The sequence below is a fragment of the Myxine glutinosa genome, chromosome 4, assembly GCF_964187855.1.
Source record: "Myxine glutinosa chromosome 4, kmMyxGlut1.1, whole genome shotgun sequence".
NCBI lineage: Eukaryota > Metazoa > Chordata > Myxini > Myxiniformes > Myxinidae > Myxine > Myxine glutinosa.
In genome coordinates, this window is record NC_136264.1 from 150481887 (window position 1) to 150506101 (window position 24215).

The 24215-nt window shown below is 48.4% G+C and overlaps 1 protein-coding gene across 1 annotated transcript in view; it reads right to left on the reverse strand.

Annotated features, from left to right (window-relative positions):
* LOC137425387 (fish-egg lectin-like) overlaps positions 1-24215 on the reverse strand; it is a 74879-nt gene that overhangs the window by 34224 nt on the left and 16440 nt on the right. The window contains exon 3 of the mRNA XM_078776616.1: positions 7413-7567. Within this exon, the coding sequence (XP_078632742.1) occupies positions 7413-7567 (155 nt within the window). The remainder of the gene's footprint in view (positions 1-7412; positions 7568-24215) is intronic.

The window sequence follows — 24215 nt, forward strand, 5'->3', positions numbered from 1 at the left end:
GAGAAAACTATTTAAAAGTAAATATTTGTGGTTTCCGTTTTTGTGTTTGGTGTACTCCATCTGAGCTGTCCACCTGGAGACGCCCGTAGACACCCGGAGAACAAATTAACACTTTTTAGCAGTCAGAACTGCTGCTAAGTTCAATTCCGCAGCTTAAAATTTTAAATCTGGCTCATAGTCAGGGCCCTTAGGGATATTTTGGTTCAAATTCTTCCAAAAGCATCAAATTTGGCGCAGATGTTGCCCATGCCATACTCTTTCGATTTTTGACGGGCGCCAAGGGCGGTATGATCCGGGGACCATACCGGTCCATCCCGCCATGTCACCTGACCTATGACGTCATAATTAGGATATGCATCCAATCACATGGCGTACTATAAGTGGTCAAAGTTCAAAATGAATCGATCGAAAAATGAAGGCAGGGATCCATTTTTAAGGTTTTCATAAAATCCAATATGGCCGCCAGGTCACATGACCTATGACGTCATATTTATGACATGTATACAATCATGTATACATGAACCCGGATCATGATCGCACAAAAATTAAACACAAGGATATGGCATACAGTTCATAAAACATCAAAATCCGTACCTTTGTAATTAGACTGATGAACTGCATATGCCTGAAAATTAGGAAATAGACATGTAAATATTTCCTCTAATTGTCAAAAATAAGGTCAGAGTTCGATTACCCAACCCAGAAACATAAAATGGTGAACCTCGTGTAAATCTTGACAAAAAACTCAAAAACCGACATGTTTGGCTCAAAAATGACCTTTAAGATGACCTTGAGGATTGACCTTGACCTCGAATCATCAAAATAACATCATAATTGGATTCCTCGACCTCGAAAACCCCTGAAAAGTGGTATCATACATGATTCCAACCCTTTTGGTTATTTAACTGATTTTCCTCTAATCCGGGTGGCGGCCATTTAGTATTTCGCCAATATGGGGCCCCCCGGGGGGAGGACGCCCGTCTTGGCGCCCGTCAAAAATCGAAAGAGTATGGCATGGGCAACATCTGGGCCAAATTTGGTGCTTTTGGAAGAATTTGAACCAAACGGCCCCAAAATATCCCTAAGGGCCCTGACTATCAGGTTAAGAGTCTCCGGCCATCATAACCTATCAGTCTCATTGCATATCATTCTCTTTGCTAACTCCCCCTCTCGCCGTCACCTTTTCTACCCACCCCACTCTCTCCCTCTGTCTCCTCTTCGTTCTTCCCTTCTAATAAAGTGCCGCGCATTCCTTCCACACACCTCTCGCTCCCACCCTTCTCCTCACTCCTCCCTACTGGAGTTTACAGCATAGCGACATGTGGTGAGGCATCACTCTACCCCCCTCAAACGCCCGCACCACCCCCTTGCCCTTCTCTTTCTCCTCCCTGCTCCTCCCCCTCCTTGCTTCCCCACTCCTCCCCCTCCTTGCTTCCCCACTCCTCCTTGCCCTTCCTTCCACTCTCCCCCTCCACTCTTCCTTCTTCTCTCCTCCCTCCTTTCTCTCTCCCCTTCACCTTCCCTCCTCTCTCTTCCCCTTCCCCCCCGCCCCTTCCCTCTCTCCTCTCCTTATCCTTCCATTCCCATCTCCCTCTGACCTCTACTTCGGGGTCCTTCCCCCCTGTCACTCCCTCCTCCCCCCCCCCCCCCCCCCTCTTCTCATACACATGAAGTGGCTCAGTGTTACCCTGCAACGCCGTGTACCTTTCCTTGTTATATATGTATATCTATATATATATATATTTACCGGTAATGGAGAATATGTATGCATGTATGTATATATCATCTACCTCTCCGAGGGGATTTGACGTAGGAAGCTGAAACTGTCAGGGATTAGTGAGGGAATCCTAAAGTTGTGCATGTGCACGTTTCATTTGATTCCATCAAGTTTTGAATTATTGGTTCACGAGTTATCAAGTGACCACTATATTCGTCATGTGTGTGCGTCTGTCTGTCTGTGTGTGTGTCTGTCTGTCCGCAGCATAACTACCCGATGATATCATCCGATCTTGATGAAACTTGGGTGGGAGGTTGATATCATGATCTAGTTGTGTCCTGCCTAAAGTGCGCGTATTGCGGCCATTGTGGGCGGAGCCATGCCCGAAAAATGTCTTTTTAGGGGGTAATCAAGTTCAAGCTACATCTTCTCCGAGGGGTTTGGTGGAATCTGACAGGGGTTTCGATATTTGGTTAGGCCAATGACATGTGTCAAGCAAGCCCTGATGTTTCATTTTTTTTTCATTTTATTTTTTTTTCATTTCATTTTCACCTAATTTTCGGTATTGTGTAGCTAACTTGGAGATCTCGCGAGATCTTTGTCGGCGAGGTCACGTCTTTTCGAAGCTGTCCATGCGCTCACGCTTTCGAAGTTAAGTAATTTTTTCACAATTGTGTTTTTGTCGAAACTGTATTTATCGTTCGGTGTGTGTACCTACAGTGTGTCCTTAGTAAGATTCTCGGTGTTAATTTTTCATACCTTTATACAAAATCGTCAGTTAATTCGTGTCGCGTATTTTGAGGCTTAGTGGGCTACCGTGTCTGACCTTGAGGCTTTGTTTTTCTCTCAGCGGTCTGTCGATTGTGCTGCAATTACTTTCGTTCTCTGTTTTTGTCCCAGTCTTTCACCCCATACTTCTTTGTTTAAGATCTCAACTCAAACAAAAAACAAAACCCAAAATTTTTTTCCCTTCTCTGTTTCATTCGTTTATTCGTTTTTCTCATTTGTTCGTTCGTTCTTCGATCTCGTGTTTCACCCCCATTTCCATTTTCCATTTCCCCAGATAGTTTTCACTGCTCAATTTTAAAATGTTTAAACTTTCACCTGAAGTACTGTATTCTGTCATATATTATAACACCTTTTTGTTCTTCTTCTATAAAAGGATGCTTTCGACTTGCAAACCAAATCTATTCATTCCAAAAAAAAAATCCATCTCTTACAGTTCCTCTTTTCGACATTCCCGAAACTCTCCTAGACTCCACCCCTCCTCCAGCGTCCTCAAACGTATTTTTGACTCGAAGGTCACAAGAAACTTATTTTGCAAGAAATTTTCGTTTTCCATTAATCGTACACTTTCTAAAATCCAATCTCACCCCTCCCCTCCAAATCTCCCCCATCACCCCTCCCCTCCAAATCTACCCATTTGCCCCTCCCCTCCAAATCTTCCCCATCACCCATCTCTTTCAAACCTTCCCCCTTGCCCCTCCCCTCCAAATCTTCCCCATCACCCATCCCTTTCAAATCTTCCCCCTTGCCCCTACCCTCCAAATCCTTCCCATCACCCATCCCTTTCAAATCTCCCCCCTTGCCCCTTCTCTCCTAAACTCCCCCCACACCCCTCCCCTCCGAGACTCTCCCTCGCCCCAACCCTCCTAGACTCCCCTCTCACCCCTCCTCAAAGCGTCCTCCCCGCTTCTTCCCCCTTCCAACTTTCACCTTCATCTCCCCCAAGCTTCTGCCTCGCTCTTCCCGCTCCCCAAATAACACCTCACTGTGCCTCACCCAATCACCATCAAACCTTTTGTCCGCCCCATCCTTCCCTTTCTCCGAGCTATTCTGAAATCTCTGACACACCTTCAACAGCTCTCCCTACCTCTTCCTCCTCTTCCACATCTTACCCTGCCCTCCCCCCCCCCCCCTGTTCTGTATCCGATGCTCCCCCTTCCTCTTCATTAACGGTATGGACCTCAACCATCCGGGGCCTTCGCTCAAACTTGACTGATCTCTCCATACAGGTTGCTTCTGACAAACCAGACGCGATCTGCTTAACAGAAACTTTCCTCCTTCATGATGTCTCTGATTCCTTGGTATCTCTCCCAGGTTACTGCCTCCTCCGGTATGATAGACCTGAGCCTCGTCCTGGAGGTGGGGTTGCTATCTTTATTAAAAAAACTCTCTTCCTCACTCGCCCTGCACTGCCCTCTCTCCACCTCACCCCCAGGAATGCCTCTGGCTACGGCTTCCCCTTCGCTCCCACCTCTTGTTCATATGTGTGTTGTACCGCCCACCAAACAGTGATGACTCCATCGACATCTCGCTGTCTGATAATATGGACCAACTTCTATCGACCCATCCCAACTCTCTCTTCCTCATATGTGGTTATTTCAATTGTCACCATGCCAGTTGGCTGGGTGTGGGTACCTCTCTCACCAGCCATGGGTCCTCAACAAAGGACTTCTGCGACTCACTGGGACTGACACAATCTGTCAATTTCCCGACCCAGATCTCAGTCAACGGAGCATCTTCTTTTCTGGACTTGGTTATGACTAACTTCCCTGAAAATGTCTGCTGCTCTTCTTCTGCTCCAATCGGCTCATCTGATCATGTGCTTGTTAAAGTGGACATCTCTCTGACCATCCTCAGAGAGCCTCCTCAGCGTCGACGAGTCTGGCATTTCACTCAGGCCAACTGGCACGGTCTTCAAGCAGCCAACAATCATCTGGACTGGTCTCCCATCTCTACCGCCTCTGACATCAACTCATCCTGGGAATTCTTCCAAAGTAAATTGCTCTCTCTCATGCACAGATTTATCCCATCTCGTCTTCAGTTGTCATACCCTTCCTCCCGTCCATGGTACACGGAATCTTGTGGTGAGGCTGTTGCCCAGAAACAACTTGCCTTCGTCTCCTGGAAAGCAAATCCAACGGAAGGAAATCTCATTTCCTTTCACAAAGCCAGAAACAAGTGTGTGTCCACCCTCAGGAGAGCCAGGAAACGATATCTCTCCGTTCTCAAGACCGAACTGTCTTATCTGTCTCCCTCTTTCAAATCCTGGTGGCGTCTGGTCAAATCTGTTTCTGGTGTTTGTTCCCCCTCCATCCCCTCCCTCACCTCAAACGGCGACACAGCTGACTTCGCACGTGAAAAAGCTGAATGCCTCAACTCTGTGTTTTCCTCTAAATCTTGTGTCCCAAACCCATCCCTCTCTGTACCCACCGTACCCAGTCGTACCCAGTCGTACCCAGCTGCGCCTGGACTCTGTGTCCTTTCCTCCTGACAAGGTGGAAAAGTTTCTGTCAACCCTCGACTCTGATTCTGCAACTGGACCTGACGGCATCAGCCCACGTGTCCTAAAATCCTGTTCGTCCGCTCTTTCACTCCCTCTCTCTGTTCTCTTCACCCTCTCTTTTGCTCAAGGTCATCTGCCATCTGCTTGGAAATCAGCCAACATCACCGCTTTGCACAAAAAAGGTGCAAAAACAGATCCTAGCAAGTAGAGACCAATCAGCCTTCTCCCAATTATCAGCAAAGTCATGGAATCCATCATTGCTTCGGATATGAAATCTTTCCTCTTCTCCAATGGCTTGATCTCTGATCATCAATTTGGTTTCAGACCAGGTCACTCAACTCTGGACATGCTGCTTCTGCTTTCTCAACAATGGATGGAGGTCCTCAATGCCAAACAGGAAATTAGAGCTGTCTCCCTTGACATATCACGTGCCTTTGATACGGTCTGGCACCCTGCTCTGCTCACCAAACTCTCCTCCTTTGGTATCCATGGAAATCTCCACGCATGGCTGGCGGACTTCCTCTCTAGTCGTAGTCAACGTGTAGCCCTGAATGGGTTTCTCTCATCTCTTCTTCCTGTTCAGGCTGGAGTTCCCCAAGGCAGTGTTCTGGGCCCTGTGCTTTTTCTGGTCTTCATCAATGATTTCTCTGACTCTTTTGAAAATCCTCTCTATCTCTTTGCTGATGACTCTACTCTCTGTCGCTCCATTCCTCATCCCTCAGATCGGCAGTCTGCAGCCTCCTCACTCTCTGCAGACCTGGACAAAATCACAGACTGGGCAAACAAGTGGAACATGTCTTTCAATCCTGACAAATCTCACACTCTTACGATGTCTCTCCGAAAAGACCGACTGGACAACCCTCCCATCCACTTTCTGAATAATCCTCTCCAAGAAGTTCTGTCACTCAAGCTTTTGGCTCTCACTATCTGCCATGATCTTTCCTGGGAAAACCACATTTCAAATCTGGCCTCCAAAGCCAGTCGCCGACTGGGCATCCTCCGTCGTGCGAAGTCCTTCCTTGGCACACCTGAGCTCCTCACCACATACAAGGCTTTCATCCGCAGCTCAATGGAATACTGCTCTCCGCTCTGGGCTGGTGCTCCTGCCTCCCACCTAGCTCGTCTTCACGCTGTTGAAACCAAAGCGTTCAGAATCATTGGAATCTCCCGCGATGAAGCTAACTCCGAGGGGCTTTCACTCACTCACCGCAGGCAGGTTGGTGGTCTTTCCGTCTTCTCCCGACTCCTCTCCGGCCTTGCCCCCCCCAGCTCTCTCTGGGCTCTGTCCCCCAAATATTCCTACAGGTCGCACAAGATCTGCCTGCAATCCTCTTACGGTTAAACTGCCAAAATCAAGACTCTCTGCTCACCTTCACTCCTTCATTCCTCTTTTCTCCCGCCTCTGGAACAAACTCCCTCACTCTCTTCAATCCCACTCCTCCCTCCAGGTCTTTAAAACAGCTGTTCAACACTATCTCTGATCTTCCCCCATCCAAAACCTTGATCTTTTCTACCCCCGCTAATTTCATCCCAAATCCACTTTTTTGAAATACCAACTTCTTTCCTGGAAATCCTTGGTGTCCTTGTGTTTTATACTTCTCCCACCCCCCCCCCCCCACCCCCTTCCCACGCCTCCTCCCCCCCAAGCCCTCTCCCTCCCACACATCTCCCGATGTCCCTGCTCTCAAATGTTGTGTTTGTGTGCTTCCCCTTCTCTTCCCATCTTGTCTACCGCTCCCTCTTTTTATATATTTTGTTTGTCTGTTTGATTTTTTTTTTGTGATAAATGTAAGCTCTTTCACGAGCCTCGATTCTGTGTACAAAAAAAAAACAAAAAAAAAAACTAACCTCACAACTGATTATACATTATTTTCTATCTCATTTCAAGGTTAGTAACCTTTGTTTTGACATTTCCGGGCCTGGCCTGTCCGGGCCTGTTTCGGTTATAGTCTGTCCTTTGTCATTGAATACCGTTCGTTCGTGAACCATCGTCGTCTCCCGACTTGTTATTTTTCTTCATTCTCGGCATTTTCTTCCTTTGGGGGGAGGGTGGGTGCAATTTGAATTATCTGAGCAAAATAACCACAATGTATTATTTATGCACGTAAGCAGTCGCATGTTTTCGCTTCATATATAACCAGGGTTAATTTTCATTATTGGGAGCGATCGAGGCAGCAGTCTGTTGCCTATACACTGCCCAAATAAAGGGACGTGTCAGAAGAACGTGTTGCATGGTTGGACAAAAATTGCCCGTATTGGGGGTACTCTGTATAGTATTAATAATCATAAAGATAATAACATGATCCCCCTGGCGGCTACCACAGGGAGCGGGTGCTTCTAGTTATAATAAATAGGTAACAATGAGGGCGGGGTATGTATAAAACACGCTACTATTAGTAATATTACCGGTAGTCATGAACCAGCTCCCGTGGATATAGCGGTAAACGTTCCCTGTGTTGTCAACACCATACACAGTAGATCCATTCACACTGATTTGCTTCAGAGCTCCCATCACTGGAATCCACCTGTAGTTACACCAGCGATACACCAAGTCCCCAGTCCTACACGGCAAAAGAACATCACGTGATGTATTTGCTGCAGCATCACCATGTCATGCTATGAATGTACAGACCTGTTTTACCATCAACAAACAAACCAAACTGCATTGATCTTACCAAGCAGCCACAAACGGTATTACATATTTCTCTAGGATCTTTTTTTTTTAATACATGGTCAAAGGCTCATAATGGAGCTGACAGACACACATGGACATATATGCCGAGACAAACGCTAAACACAGCCACTGAGCTTGGGGGAAGTGCCGTCACTTCCTTGGATACTCTGGGTACCAGTGACGTCATAACAGTGGCGCCGCTTTTCGCACCCACTCAGGAATGTTTGTTTTTTTCTCAGGAGGGTTTTGCCCTCCTCCCCATGGATGCGAACTGATGGGGATTGTCCGTGCTCTATCCTTTTAAATGCAGAACGTCAAGCAAAGAAGCGGCATGTCCCATTTTAAAGTCTTTGGTATGATGTGAACCGGTCCAAACCAGATGGGTGTTTTTTAGGAGACACTGTAGCGGTTACCGCTGGATGCACACAATCGCCTTGCACCGGCCAGAACACGGCCAGACGCGCCTCTCCCGGGCATGCCCGGACTCACTGTTCCCGGGCACGCCCGAACCTCCCGGGCACGCCCGGTCTCGTCTTTCCCGGGCATGCCCGCTCTCGCCTTTCCAGGGCTCGCCCAGAGCGTCCGGGCATGCCCGCTATCGCCTTTCCAGGGCTCGCCCAGAGCGTCCGGGCATGCCCGCTATCGCCTTTCCAGGGCTCGCCCAGAGCGTCCGGGCATGCCCGCTCTCGCTTTTCCAGTGCTCGTCCAGAGCGCCCGGGCACGCCCAGCTTCGACTTGCCAGGCCGCAGCCAAACACGCCCGGGCAGGTCCAGACTCGCCTTTCCAAGGCTCGCCCTTGACACCCGGGCATGCCCGGTATAGCTTTTGCCGGGCAAACTTCCCGACATAAATGTGTATATATATTGCTGCCCGATAAACGGGCTTGTCAGAATACCTGAGCTGTTTTGTTTCAATAAAGCAACTCGGACGAATTCCGTCTTTGGTCGCGTCAATTCTTTCGACTCGCGTTGGAGCGCAGTTCCTTCAACACCATCTCCTGACTGGATGGCCGTTGGCTCTGCACAGAAACTCATCTGCTCATTGCCAGGTGTTGTTTTTGGTCCTGGAAGGGTGTCATAGTCATCCTCCCCACTAGCAAAGACAGTAAGGGGTGTCGGTTTAGTCGCAGACAACCAGACCATGCGGCAGGTACATAGCATTGGGTTACATGTTACCAGTGGCAGATAAGACTGACCTTACAATAAAGATCTTGATAAAAAGGTGAGACATTGAAGTGATCATGAAGACCTTCGATGTCTTTGAGTCTCTCTTTGAACATGCCAAGACACTGCTCAATAAGGGAGGTTAGCTGCCCATGCAAACTAACCCATGAGCTTAATGGAAAGACTTTAGGGTGAAATGTGGAAAGATGTACAGTGTCGTGAAAAAGTAAGTACACCCCATGTAAAGTTTTGACTTTTTCAACATATTTCAACATACAGCTATTTGATCTTCATTTCAACAATATTGATTGATAAAGGTGATACAATATAACAAATATCATGAAACATTTACATTTTGTAGTCCATTGTATAATTTAAATAAACATAAATGCAAATTTCGCATGTGGAAAAAGTAAGTACACCCCTACATTTATCACTACTTCAAATACCTAAAATTAGAATCAGGTGCACCAGCTCAGGTGCAAATGATTAGAACATCCTTGGAGAGGATCTTGGAGGAACCTGTCTTATTTGAACCTCAGACATTTAGTTTGGTTTGCTCTTTGTTGTTGAAGTGTGCGGCGTCACCATGCCGAGATCAAAAGAGCTCTCTGAGGCCTTCAGAAAGAAGGTTATAGATGCCTACGAGTCTGGGAAGGGATTTGAAAAGATCGTAAACAATTTGAAATCAATCATTCGACTGTCCGGAAAATTATGTACAAGTGGAGAAGATTCCAAACAACTGTCAACTTGTTCAGGCCAGGCCGACCCAGCAAGTTCAGCCCGAGAGCAGACCGCAAGATGCTGAAAGAAGTCTCTAAGAACCCCAGAATGTCATCACGGGACCTACAGGTAGCTCTTGCCACTGTTGATGTCAAAGTGCACGAGTCTACCATTAGAAAGAGGCTGCACAAATTTGATCTACATGGGAGGTGTGCCAGGGGGAAACCTTTGCTGTCCAGAAAGAACATCAGGGCAAGACTAAAGTTTGCCAATGAACACCTAGGCAAAGACCAGCACTTTTGGAACAATGTGCTCTGGACAGGTGATTCAAAGGTAGAGCGATTTGGCAACAGTACCAGAAGACATGTTTGGCGAAAACCAAAGACAGCATTTGACCACAAGAACCTGATATTTGACCACATTTGACCGCTCTTTCACGAGCCTCGATCTTGTATACAAAAAAAAAAGAAAAAAAAAAAAGAACCTGACCACAAGATGCGCGCTGAGCTTGGAGCAAGCAAGACGTACCCTCCGAGCGCTGTGAGACCTCCCTGCATCTTTGGACCGTGCCTTATCCTGTCCCCGAGCCAAGGTGCACCTTGTGCCATCGACCTACCTGTCCATTCCTGCCATCAATCCCTGTGTGAGTCTACCTTGTCCGTTTGTCCGTGGTCTGTCTGGGCTTAAATAAGCCTGTATTTGAGTGCCCATCTTTTCTGTGTCTTTACCTCACTCTGCCTTGTAATCTACCCCTTTTCTCCACCACTGTAATTACACCCTCCTCCGGAGGTCTTGAGAACTGTACCCCCTTGCATCGTTTCATCTTTCCCAGTCGTCGTGTCCTTTCCATCGTTGATTTAGCATAGTGCGATTTGGCCAACGTTAGAATCGGGTGTAGTTTGTTAATGGTTCGAACTACGGGTTACTAAACCCGCTCGGTAACCTAAAACCGTAGCTCGAACGGCCGTCTCTTCCCTGTCTCACGACCGAGCATTGCACTCAGGTCCCGGGAAGGCCATTCCGACTTTCTGGCCCGAATACCCTGGCGGCGCTGCGGGCGGGAGGGAGCGTTGGGACGACCAGGAACGGAGAGTGGTTAGTAGAAGGAACGGCGGGTTAATCTCCGCAGGGCAACGAGGGAAGCCCTCTCCGGTTCCGTAACAATGGGACCCTGGTGTTGGGCTAGCGGCTAGGGTGCCGGCTTATGATCCTAGGATCCTGGGTTCGAATCCCGGTCGATCGCTGAATTAACGCCAGGGGGGTTGACTCAGCCTGTCATCCTTCCGAGGTCCGCTAATTGAGTACCAGTTCACTGGTAATTCCCTGTTTGTCGTTAAAGGCGGCGAAAAGGGTTGGCGTCAGGAAGGGCATCCGGCCGTAAAACATTGCTTCAAAAAGTGGACCAAAAAACAACAACAACCATGGTTCCCGAAAAAGGCCAACCCCCGCCTTGCGGGGAAAAATGGCCTCTAAAGGTGGTTATATATATTTTTAACCTGATACCAACTGTAAAGCATGGTGGTGGAAATATTATGGTTTGGGGCAGCTTTGCTGCATCAGAGCCTGGGCAGCTTACCATCATAGAATCCACTATGAATTCTTCATTGTACCAGAGGGTGCTTGAGGATAATGTGAGGCCATCTTTCGGAAAATTGAAGCTCAACCGAAGGTGGACCTTGCAACATGACAATGACCCAAAACATACCAGTAAATCCACCAAGGAATGGCTGAAAATAAAGAAATGGAGGGTTCTGGAAGGGCCAAGTCAAAGCCCGGATCTAAATCACATCGAGATGTTGTGGGGGGATTTAAAACAAGCTGTGCATGCAAGAAACCCCTCAAACATCGCACAGCTGAAAGAATTCTGCATGGAGGAGTGGGCAAAAATTTCTCCCAGTCGATGTCAGAGACTGGTAGACAGTTATAAGAAACGCCGACTTGAGGTTGTTTCTGCCAAAGGGGGCAATACCACCTATTAGAGCCAAGGGTGTACTTACTTTTTCCACATGCGAAATTTGCATTTATGTTTATTTAAATTATACAATGGACTACAAAATGTAAATGTTTCATGATATTTGTTATATTATATCACCTTTATCTATCAATATTGTTGAAATGAAGATCAAATAGCTGTATGTTGAAATATGTTGAAAAAGTCAAAAGTTTACATGGGGTGTACTTACTTTTTCACGTGACTGTATATTTTAACAGGTAATCAAAACATTTTTTAATGTAAAAGGATGTGAGGATGATATATCAAAAAGTATGTAAACAAGGTAGGGTTGGTCACAATAAATGATTATGTGAAACCATTCCTATATCTTTCTTTGAATCACGGTAGTTCCCTATCCAGTATCCATCCCTGCATCCATTTGCAATGACAGTGTGTGTTGTATGTCGATTGCGTCCATGTATGAATTTGAACAAATAAATATTAAACACACACACACACACACACACGCATGCACGCACGCACACGTTATGATTGTGCAAGCACACGTATGCATGTATATTGTACGTGATTGCACGCGTAATTATGCGAGATTGTGTTGTACGTGATTCTACATATTATACACACAGTACATGCACACACCGTTGTTATACATTCACACTCATGCACGGTCATGATTACACATGCACATTAATCATGATTATACACATGATTATATGCACCCATATCTAATACTAGCTGAGGTACCCGGCTTCGCCCGGGTTGAATAAGAATAATACAAATATATGATGAAAAGAACATGTATATTTTAGAGCAATATCACAGTATATTTCCTACATGACGTTTTTTCAATTTTCAATTTCTCAAAACCTCTGGGTATACAACATTTCTGGTTTTCTTACTTGGTGCCAAGACATAAAGATTGCTTGGTTTTTCCAACCCTCGAGCAGCCCACGTACAGCTGGCCATGGGCAAACACTTGTTCTGTGAAGTTCAGGCCTACAACCTTCATTGATTGCCCCTGCGCCCTGTTGATGGAAATAGCAAAACATAGCCGGATGGGGAACCGAATCCTCTTGAAGGAGAATGGAAGGTCAGGTGGAATAAGTGGTATCCTTGGAATGAATACTTTCTCTCCTCTGTATTGTCCTGAGAGGATGGTTGCCTCTAGGACATGCGGCATCATTTGCTGGATTGTCAATCGTGTTCCATTACACAGCTTTGGTGGATCAAGATTCCTTAGAAGCATGATTGGTGCTCCCACCTTGAGAATCAACCTGTGTGTTGGGAGTCCTTGAGGCTGACGACTGCTGAGAAACTCAGTTGGGAGGTTTACTGCCTGATCTTCATGTCACTTTGTCAAGAGAATCATAATTTCTTTCATGACCGGGCAGCGAACGTCATTATGTGCGACATTACGTCACTCCTACGGACGTGAAAACATTTGTTTTCCTTAAAAATATATTTAAAATAAATAAAATAGTACATAAATTAACAATAAAAGAAGCTAAAAAACAATTTAAAATACAATAAAAAGCACATTAAAAATATATAAATATGTACGTACAGTATACTGTACGTACGCGCAACTGCTGATTCTCATTCAAAACAGAGGCGACGTACAGTATTCCTTTACTGTGTCTGTGTTAGCCATGGGTCCGAAAAAGGATACTGCTAGTGTTTCCAAGCGTAATGTGGTTACGATGGACGATAAGGGAAATCCGATTAAAAGGTATGGAAAAGGTGGAAAAGTGTCGGTGATAGCGCATAGACCTTATCGCGAATCGGAACCGCAATGCGTCATGGGATCGGAAAGGGGCAATAGCGCCGCCACAAACTACACCATGGAATTGCAGCTGGCCCGGTTTTTTAAACCATTGATATTAAAATAAAAAGTAGCCTATAACCACCAGAATTTTATGCTGATTCCGAATCTGTGTCTAAAACTTTTCTCCGATATGTAGTTCTTGAGTTATAAGCGGACATCCAGACAGACACACACACACACACAGACACTCCTCCTTTATTTATATAGATATAACGCTCTTTCTGACCACTGACTGACCGACTGATATATTGTCGTGTCCCCGGGTTAAGACACCAAGAGGACGAATGACTAAAACGAGCTTTAACTCCGAGGCGTATATCCAACTTGGCGGTAGCAAAGGACATGGGAAGGTTTGAGGCCTTAGCTGATCGGGAACACACGCAGGTGTTATTCGATTCAGACGTAGAGATGGGACAGCAAAATGCATTATACCAGAAAAGTAAGATTCGACAAATAATGATTTAATGAAAACAAATGCAAGAGTAATACAAACGAAATACACTACATGACCAAAAGTATGCGGACGCCTCTTCTAATTGGTGGATTCGGCTGTTTCAGCCACACCCATTGCTGACAGGTACGTATATATAATCAAGCACACAGCCATGCAATCTCCATAGACAAACATTGGCAGTGGAATGGGCCAGGCCATACTGAAGAGCTCGGTGACTTTCAACGTGGCACTGTCATCACTCCTACGGACGCAGGTGTTATTCGATTCAGACGTAGAGATGGGACAGCGAAATCCATAATACCAGAAAAGTAAGATTCGACAAATAATGATTTAATGAAAACAAATGCAAGAGTAATACAAACGAAATACACTACATGACCAAAAGTATGCGGACGCCTCTTCTAATTGGTGGATTCGGCTGTTTCAGCCACACCCATTGCTGACAGGTACGTATATATAATCAAGCACACAGCCATGCAATCTCCATAGACAAACATTGGCAGTGGAATGGGCCGGGCCATACTGAAGAGCTCGGTGACTTTCAACGTGGCACTGTCATCGGATGCCACCTTTCCAACAAGTCAGTTTGTCAAATTTCTGCCCTGCTAGAGCTGCCCCGGTCAACTGTAAGTGTTTTTATTGTGAAGTGGAATCGTCTAGGAGCAACAACAGCTCAGCCGCAAAGTGGTAGGCCGCACAAGCTCACAGAACGTGACCGCCGAGTGCTGAAGCATGTGGTGCGTAAAACTCATCTGTCCTTGGTTGCAACACTCACTACTGAGTTCCAAACTGCCTCTGGAAGCAATGTCAGCACAACAACTGTTCATTGGAAGCTTCATGAAATGGGTTTCCATGGCTGAGCAGCCGCACACAAGCCGATGATCACCATGCGCAATGCCAAGCGTCGGCTGGAGTGGTATAAAGCTCACCACCATTGGACTCTGGAGCAGTGGAAACACGTTCTCTTGAGTAATGAATCACGCTTCCCTATCTAGAAGTCCAAAGGACTAAGCTGGGTTTGGCGGATGCCAGGAGAACATTACCTGCCCAAATGCATAGTGCCAACTGTAAAGTTTGGTGGAGGAGGAATAATGGTCTGGTGCTGTTTTTCATGGTTCAGGCTAGGCCCCTTAGTTCCAGTGAAGGGAAACCTTAATGCTCCAGCATACAATGACATTCTAGACGATTGTCTGCTTCCAACTTTGTGGCAACAGTTTGGGGAAGGCCCTTTCCTGTTTCAGCCTGACAATGCATACAGAAATTTCATGACATACAGAAATGGTTTGTCGAGATCGGTGTGGAAGAACTTGACTGGGCTGCACAGAGCCCTGACCTCAACCCCATCGAACACCTTTGGGATGAATTGGAACGCCAACTGTTAGCCAGGCCTAATCGCCCAGCATCAGTGCCCGATCGCACTGAAGCTCTTTTGGCTGAATGGAAGCAAATCCTTGCAGCAATGTTCCAACATCTAGTGGAAAGCCTTCCCAGAATAGTGGAGGCTGTTCTGGCAGTAAAGGGGGGGACCAACTCTTAGTCAGGTTCACTATGTTTTTTCGTTCAAAATCATGGTAGATTAGCAAACCTATACATTTTTGGAAACGTTATTACATGGAAAATCTGAAAATCAATGTTTACATTTGCCAATTCCGACCAATTCAATTTGACCAATTCGACCAATCGACCAATTCCATTCGACCAATTCGACCATTTGACCAATCGCTTCGATCGACCATTCGACCAATTCGATTCGATTCATCGAATTCGATTCGATCGACCATTCGACCAATTCGATTTGCCAATCAATTTGACCGACCTTTGCTTGTGTGGAACGGACTGTGAAAACGATGCGGACTATATTGTCGGATACGACACACAGGACAGTTATGACGAACTCTAAATAGCATATTCTGTAATCGTGTATGTTTGATGCCATTGACTGCCTGTGTATATTTTGTCATTGACTGCCTGTGTAGATGTGAAGTTATACTGACTGCATGTGTATATATGATTTTGCTGACTGCCTGTGTATGTTTGGTGATATGAATTATTGTGACACTGTTATTAACTGTTATGTATTAACTGTATTAACAATGTTATTAACTGCCTGTACAAAATGATAACATGTATTTGATTATGCAACTTATCGCGAATATAGACAGTATTTTGCAATTCAAAACCTTTGATTCGTGTCTTACCATTCCCCATAGCACTAATTTGATACTTTCATTGGATTCCTTGTCCCTGAAAATATAGGTTTAGTATATATTTTTAAAGTTGTTAGGGTAATTAGAGGCAGAAATAGAACAAAATATGTATTTTACAGTGGCCATTTTGAAAATCCAAAATGGCCGCCATACAGGTATCTCTCCAAATGTAAACATTGATTTTTAGTTTCCTTATGTTATAACCTTTCCAAAAATGTATAGGTTTGCTAATCTACCATGATTTTGAACGAAATATAATTTATTGACATAGTGAACCTGACTATCTATATTAATGCCCATGATTTTGGAATGAGATGTTCGATGTTTGGGTGTCCACATACTTTTGGTCATGCAGTGTAAATGGTGAGGTAAAACTAAATTCTAATTGAGGGACCCTCCACACGGACACATAGACACGACAAGTGAAGACAAATAAAAGAAAATGTGTTTGTGTGGTGCGTTGGCCGGTACTCAGCCTGGTGTCCCCAAACGGCCCTCAAAGGCCTGGTGGTCGTCGAACGGGAGTCATCGCACAGGAAGCGCACAAGATGGAGTGCAGTCGCGCCCGCAGCATCCACCGACCCGTGGAGCGGTGGCCAAAATTCTTCCTCCTCCGATCGTCACGATCCACCGGGCTCCAAACACTCGCCTTGCCAGTGCGCACCGCTCAAAGTGCAGTGGCCTTCGCCGAAGGCGCAGGGAGAGCGATATAAAACGCGACCTTCCACTATCAAATCCAGGATCAGAAGATGAGCTCGATGGCATAACTGCATCTTTTTCCTACACTCGAATCTTCGACGATGACGTCACACTCCAACCAATCCCCAAGCCCCACCACTTCAGTCCATGGCCACGACCAATCATCATCTTCAGGGCGAGGCCTCACGACGCCCAATGACGAAGGTAGAGGCATGGCCTTCCTGTCACAAGTGGTGGGGGGGGGGGGGGGGGCGGAGGGTCGTAGTCTAATCTCCGTTAGGGGATGTTCGGATGACGTTGAAGGCCGTGAGTCAGGGCTTGCGTGCCGATCGGCAAATGTGCTGGGTGTTGGTTAGTCCCGGCGGCATTGTGAGCTAATGAGTCCATTTACAGTGCAAAGGCGGCCCTTTGTGATGCAACAACAACGAAGGGAAAAAAAATCACATGGCAATTACACACTGGGGTTTATCCTTAAGCCCTACCTAATTAGCGTCGCTCCATCCCTTAAGCCCTACCTACATTGAGGTGAGTTCTTCTTCTTTGTGACACTCGGAACATTCTAAACATACATGATCCCATCTCGACTAAGATATTTTATTTCATCCCTACCCCAAAAACTTATCAATATTAATGTTCGGTCCCTTCCAGGTGCCGACAGCTGAAATTTGGCATGCTGACGGACCTTGAAGCCGGTACACCGGGGAAGATCACTGAACCATTGGAAAGTGTCCGTAAATGAAAATTTACATGAAAACAGGAAACGCATATGTTAAAAAAACAACTGCAGTGGTAATAGTCCTGAAGAACTCCTTCACAACTGGCAACGTGTAGTACATGCCCTGTCACGATGTAGTCGTCAAGCTTGCAGATGATTTCTACTGCAGTGGTAACAGTCCTGAAGAGCCCCTTCACAACTGGAAACGTGTACTACATGCCTTTTCCCACACATATCTGCCCTAAAGATTCATCTGTCCAAAGACAACTATTCTGGGATGAATTTGGTCTCAGGGCACCTTTCAAGCTAGCCCACACGTATGACCACCACTCTCTTTACCTGCTTTCCACCAGAAAAGGTTTCAGGCATGAAATCATTCATCAGAGCCTACAAGATGCTTACGAGAGTCCTTCCACAATGCGCTTTGTACACAACCCCCTTGGACGCTGTCACTGCTGGGTGTGAGTCCAGTGAAAGGATCAAGTGGACAGATGACCTCAACACTAGCTTCCAAATGGAGCAATCTGCTCTTGCAACCACTGAAATCATTACCCTCTCACTACCAGACAATCAACTCTGGGTTGTCACAGACAGTGCTGTTAAGAAGCATGGCATCACCTCCACCCTGCATGTGACCCGTAGCAACAAACTAAAACTTGCTGGGTTTTTTCATTGCCACACTGCGTGGTCGCCAAATCACATGGTTGCCCTGTGAAATTGAAGCTCTCTCCATCGTGGCTTCTATCAAGCACTTCAGCCCATATATTGTTCAGTCTCACAGATCATTATTGTGTACTCAGACTGTTGTGGAAAACCAATCAGGTCCACACAACTTTAGTCCAACGGGTGGTTTAATTCCATTTTAGATCATAACATCATCCTGTAAAGCAGGCAATACAATAAGCATACGATGTGACATCACATGGGACCATTCATAACATTCAATGCAAGCAAGCTGGATATTCTATGCAGGCGTACCGTTAGCAAGTCTACCAGATGTAACGTGTCACAGGAGAAGTCTCGGAGCACCGTCCGCAGCAGCGGGTCTTATAGTCACGCCCCTAGCGGTGTCAACGAGCAGCGAGCATCACCCCGGGTTCAGTACGAATACGATTTCACTACATTCTCCCCCCCGTCAGAATTATACGGCAGTGCGGCTAAAAGCGAGTGAGCGTCAGCATGAACAGGGTGCGGAACATCAGTCGACCCAACCGTATCGGGCCGGGCGGCGAATTTCTCTGCCAGCACGCGTCCGAAATTCCCCGGGTACGGCATCACGTATCCCTGTGTCCCCGGCGTCGGAGGCGCCATCAGGGTCGGGTGACGAACCAAGTCGTCGGGCCCAGGTAGACGCGGTGAGGGAAGGGTCGGTAGACTTTCGGCGATGGGAGCGTCGGGAGAGGCCATAGTCTCATAGATGGGTTCGATCGGTTCGTCCGATTCCCTACTCAGGTCGGCGACCCCGCAAGGGGCAAGGTGACGGACGGAGACAGTAGTCTCACGGCCATCAGTCGTCATCACACGAGCATGCTCAGGATTAGCCTGGAGAATCTGCACTTTGTCCACTAGGGGGTCGTACTTGCTCGCGCGAACCGCCCGTTTAAGGTAGGCCGGCCCGGGCCCAGCGAGCCAACTGGGCAAAGACCGTATACACCCCGTGCTCCTGGGGTGGTGGAAAAGTCGCTCGTGGGGAGTTTGGTTGGTTGCCGTACACAGGAAAGCCCTGATCGAGTTCAACGCCGCAGGTAGCGACCAAGCCCATTTATCGAGGCCCCGGCCGAGGGTCCGTAGGTTGAGCATGACGGCCCTCCAGATAATCCTGTTGAAGCGTTCGATCTGCCCATTAGCCTGGGGTCTGTACGGCGTGGTGTAACTAGAAGCAATGTTATTTTGGAGCAGATAGCCGCGCACCTCCTGAGACAAGAAGACCGCACCCTGGTCGGTATGGACATAGGCCGGGTAACCGAACATTGAGAACAAGTTCTGTAAGCATCGCATCACTGTGGCAGCAGTCATGTCCGCGCACGTATAAGCAAAGGGGAATCGCGAGTACTCATCGACGATAGTGAGCAGATAGCGAGAGCCGCTCGACACCGGCAATGGGCCCTTGAAATCCATCGCCAAACGTTCCCACGTGCGCGTAGCCTTAACCAGAGTCCCCATGGGAGGGTTATAGAAACGCGGTTTGATTTCCGCGCAGATAGCGCAGTCACGACAGATACGGCGGATATCGTCAATCGAGTATGGGAGATTGCCACACCGCACAAAATGACCGAAACGCGTTACGCCGGGATGGCCCGCAGTGGCATGCAGCACCCGTAGGCCCTCCAAAGGGGTGATACCCGCGCATGTAGCCGGTCGTGATAAGGCATCGGCGGCCCGGTTATCCTTCCCCGGGCGATATTTGATAGTGTAACAGAAGTCGGCGAGTTCGATACGCCAGCGAGTGATTTTCTCATTCTTAATGCGCTGGGCGTGTAAGGTGTCGTACATGAACGCAACGCTTTGCTGGTCCGTGATGATTTGGAAGCTCCGCCCGAGTAAGTACGGGCGCCATCGCCGAATAGACTCGACGATCGCATACGCTTCCTTTTCAACGGACGAGTGTCGCCGCTCAGCGGTGGTAAGAGTCCGTGAAAAGAAAGCCACGGGACGCCCCCCTTGGGAGAGGGTCGCCGCGATGGCCTGATCCGAGGCGTCACTTTCGAGGACGAAAGAGCCGCTCTCGTCGATTGTCGCCACGGCGGCTCGGGCGATGTCGGCCTTAAGGCCTTCAAAGGCCGCCAATGCGGCCGGACTCAGGGGGAAGGTGTCGCAGGCCACGAGGGGGCGAAGTTTTGCGGAGAAACTTTGCACCCATTTGGAGTAATGGGCGAACAGCCCAAGGGCGCGCTTCAGGGACGCCCGATCACAGGGAGGGGCCATGTCGAGCAAAGGTCGCAGACGCTCCTTATCCGGAGCGACAGAGCCATGGGTCACGGTGTACCCCAGAAGATCTATCGTGCGTAGGGAGTATTGGCACTTATCCTCGTTCATAGTTAAGTGATACCTCTGCGCGACCTCAAGGAAGCGCTTCAGATTAGCATCATGGTGCCCTTGGTCATATCCACAAACCGTAAGATTATCGAGGTAGACGAAAACATCGGTTAAGTGCTCCCGCGCAACAAGGTCATCCATGGCCCTCTGGAAACAAGTGACCCCGTTCGTTACCCCAAAAGGCAATCGCGTAAATTGGTACAACCGCTGCCCCGACTCAAATGCGGTATAGATACGATCCGCCCTAGAGATAGGGATCTGGTGGTACGCACTACGGAGATCGAGAGTGCTATAGACCGAATACTGGGACACCTGTTGCACCAGCGCGTCCATCCCCGGAAGGGGGTAGGCATCCAGCTGTGTAAAGCGGTTAATCGTTTGGGAATAGTCGATTACCATGCATCTGCGATGGGCCTCGCTGCGCACCACCAAGACCTGGGCGCGCCACGGCGACCTACTAGGTTCTATGATGCCGTCTTTCAAGAGCTGAGCCGTTTCGTCCGCAATGAATTGCATGTCTGCGCGAGAGTAGCGCCGTGATTTCACCGCGACAGGGGTGCAGTCGGAGGTTAGATTGGGGAACAGCGAAAGCGGCTGGACGTCCATTTGCGCTAGGGCGCACACCGCAAGCGCGTCATCCGCCCCCACAACAAGCGTGTCAGGCCCACCAAACTCCATTACCAGACGTCCATGCAGCTTAAGAAAATCATGTCCTAACAGAATATCAGCACATAATGCGGGTAAAACCATAAGGTGTACATCAGGGAAAACCCGTCCCTTTAGCACGAGTTTCAATCGGCATTCCCCCTTCGTGCTGAGTCGAAGCCCCTGGGAAGCCATGAAGATCCGTCTCGTAGACCTCCAGATCCGCCATCCATGCCTGAGCACAAGTCGCTGGTCGATAAAACTATCCGTAGACCCTGTATCCACCAAGGCCCGAACACAATGGCCTTCGACCATGAGGGGAATAAGGGCTTGAGCCAGGCCAGACGAGGCTGCTGGGAGCGGGACTGAGCCCCCCGAATGGGTCGGACAAGCCTCGCGGGTGGATCCTATGCCAGCAGCAGTTTTGCGGTCGTGGCCGGAGTCTGCGTTGACCATGGGGAATCCATTAACGCCATCAGAGGGCTTTCCCAAGCATTCCGGTGTTTCGCGATTCAAAATCTGACAATTCTGACGGGAAAAGGCCTCCGTAGTATTTGAAATCGCCTTTTGACACTTTTGGCAGAAAAAGGCCTCCGTAGTATTCGAAATCGCCTTTTGACACTTTTGGCAGAAAAAGGCCTCCGTAGTATTCGAAATCGCCTTTTCCGGGGTGAGGGCCACCGTTAGCTCGTGGACGACACGAGGAGAACGTTCCGCTGGGGCTTGGCGAGGCTTCAAAGCCCCTTGCGTGGCCCGGAGTTTGGTCAAGGACACGTACTTCGTGCCCGAAGGAGGATGAGACGGTGGTGGCTGTCCGGTGACGCCCGCCAAGGACGTCTGAGCGCCCAGGGGCCCGCAGAGAGGGGCCCTCCCCTTCGAAGTCGGGTAAGGCGCCGGGTTGCGGGCTCAGCTCGCGGGCTCCGCAATGAGCCCATTCAAGGTCGCCGCGCCCGCGCGACCGCGACCGCGCGATTCAATGAGCCGCGAGCCGCGTGCCGTTTTCCTGCACACTCTCGCGTAATGTCCTTTTTGCGAGCACAAATGGCATATAGCGTCTCGTGCCGGACACACGGGCCGGGCATGGCGTGGCCCCCCACAGAAAAAGCATGCGGCCCCGCGTAAGGCTTTGGGTCTGGTCGTAACGGCAGCCGTCAGGACTGGGTCTTCCTCCGGAGCATCCCGGAGTTCCGCGAGCGGGTCCGCGTCCTCGGCGGTAGCACTCTCCGGCCGGGCGTGTAGTGTAGTGCCCGCCAAGAGGCGCGTGCGATCATAGGTGTTCGATTGCATCCGCGCTTCGGTGTATACTTTCCCTTGCTCGAGTGCCGTAGCGAAGGTCAGGTCGGTCTTCTCTAAGAGCTTGAGCCTTAGTTCCTGGGAGGAGACCCCTGCAATGAAGGCATCTAAAAGAAGATCATCCTGAGCCTGCGCGGGAGTCCGTGGCTCCCTGGTGCTGTCCAGCAAGAGCTGCCGGAGCTCCTGGGCGTAGTGGTCCATCGCCTCGTTGGGTTGCTGACGTCGCGTTTGCAGCAAATATCGTGCATACACCGGGCTTTTTCCCTTTATGTACAGCCATTTTAGCTCCGCTATCGAGAGGTCATACGTTGCGCATTGCGCGATGGAGTTGTACACCCGGTAGTCGATTTTTGAATGAAGAGTTGCTAGCTTCGCGGCAGCCGTCGGCGCGGTCTCAGGCTCGTCAAAATGATTCTCCAATGTTCTGAGCCAGTGCTTCAGTTGCAAGCCACCATCCGGGGCTTGCGGGTCGGCGCAGAATACGGCAACCGCCAGCGTCTTGTTGCCAGCCATGTCGGTAGATATAAAATGGAATTAAGTGTTGTGGAAAACCAATCAGGTCCACACAACTTTAGTCCAACGGGTGGTTTAATTCCATTTTAGATCATAACATCATCCTGGAAAGCAGGCAATACAATAAGCATACGATGTGACATCACATGGGACCATTCATAACATTCAATGCAAGCAAGCTGGATATTCTATGCAGGCGTACCGTTAGCGAGTCTACCAGATGTAACGTGTCACAGGAGAAGTCTCGGAGCACCGTCCGCAGCAGCGGGTCTTATAGTCACGCCCCTAGCGGTGTCAACGAGCAGCGAGCATCACCCCGGGTTCAGTAGGAATACGATTTCACTACACAGACAGAAAACCTTGTGTACTCACAGACAGAAAAACCTTGTGTACTCACGGCCAGAAAACCTTGTGTACTCACAGAGTGTAAACCTTGTGTACTCACCGGACAAACATTATGTACTCACAGACAGCAAACCTTGTGTACTCACAGGCAGGAACCTTGTGTACTGACAGACAGAAAATCTTGTGCACAGGCCTCTGAGAAACTACGCATTGAAGAGTTGTCTGCCAGTCCACATGCCACTACCTTCTTTTCCACAGTCAGTCGCCACCATGCCTCTGTCAGACAACTGGCTGGAACTGTAAATATCCCATCAGACATTGCAAGATGCAATGCACCTGAATGTGAAGATCCCACATGCCGAGTCAGTTCCTTCTTACACCAGAATACAGATTCCACTGCTCCACCTATATCGCTCCGTTTCTACTCCTGCTCTATCTTTATCGCTCCATCTCAATTGCTACTCTGTTGTACCTTTCCATCTCAACCCTGCTCTGCCTTTATCGCTCCATCTCAATTGCTGCCCTGCCTGTACCTCCTCTATTTCATTGCACCTCTTCCTGTAGCTCTCGATCTCACTGCAGCTCTTCCTGTAGCTCTTGATTTCACTGCAGCTCTTCCTGTACCTCTATATCTCACTGCAGCTCCTCCAGTACCTCTCCATCTCAAATGCAACTCTTCCTGTGCCTCTCCATTTCAACTGCAGCTCTTCCTGTGTCTATCCATTTCAATTGCAGCTCTTCCTGTACCTCTATATCTCACTGCAGCACCTCCTGTACCCCCATCTCAACTGCAGCTCTTCCTGTACCTCTCCATCTCAACTGCAGCTCTTCTGTACCTCTCCATCTCAACTGCAGGTCTTGGTGTACCTCTCCATCTCAACTGCAGGTCTTGCTGTACCTCTCCATCTCAACTGCAGCTCTTCCTGTACCTCTCCATCTCAACTGCAGCTCTTCCTGTACCTC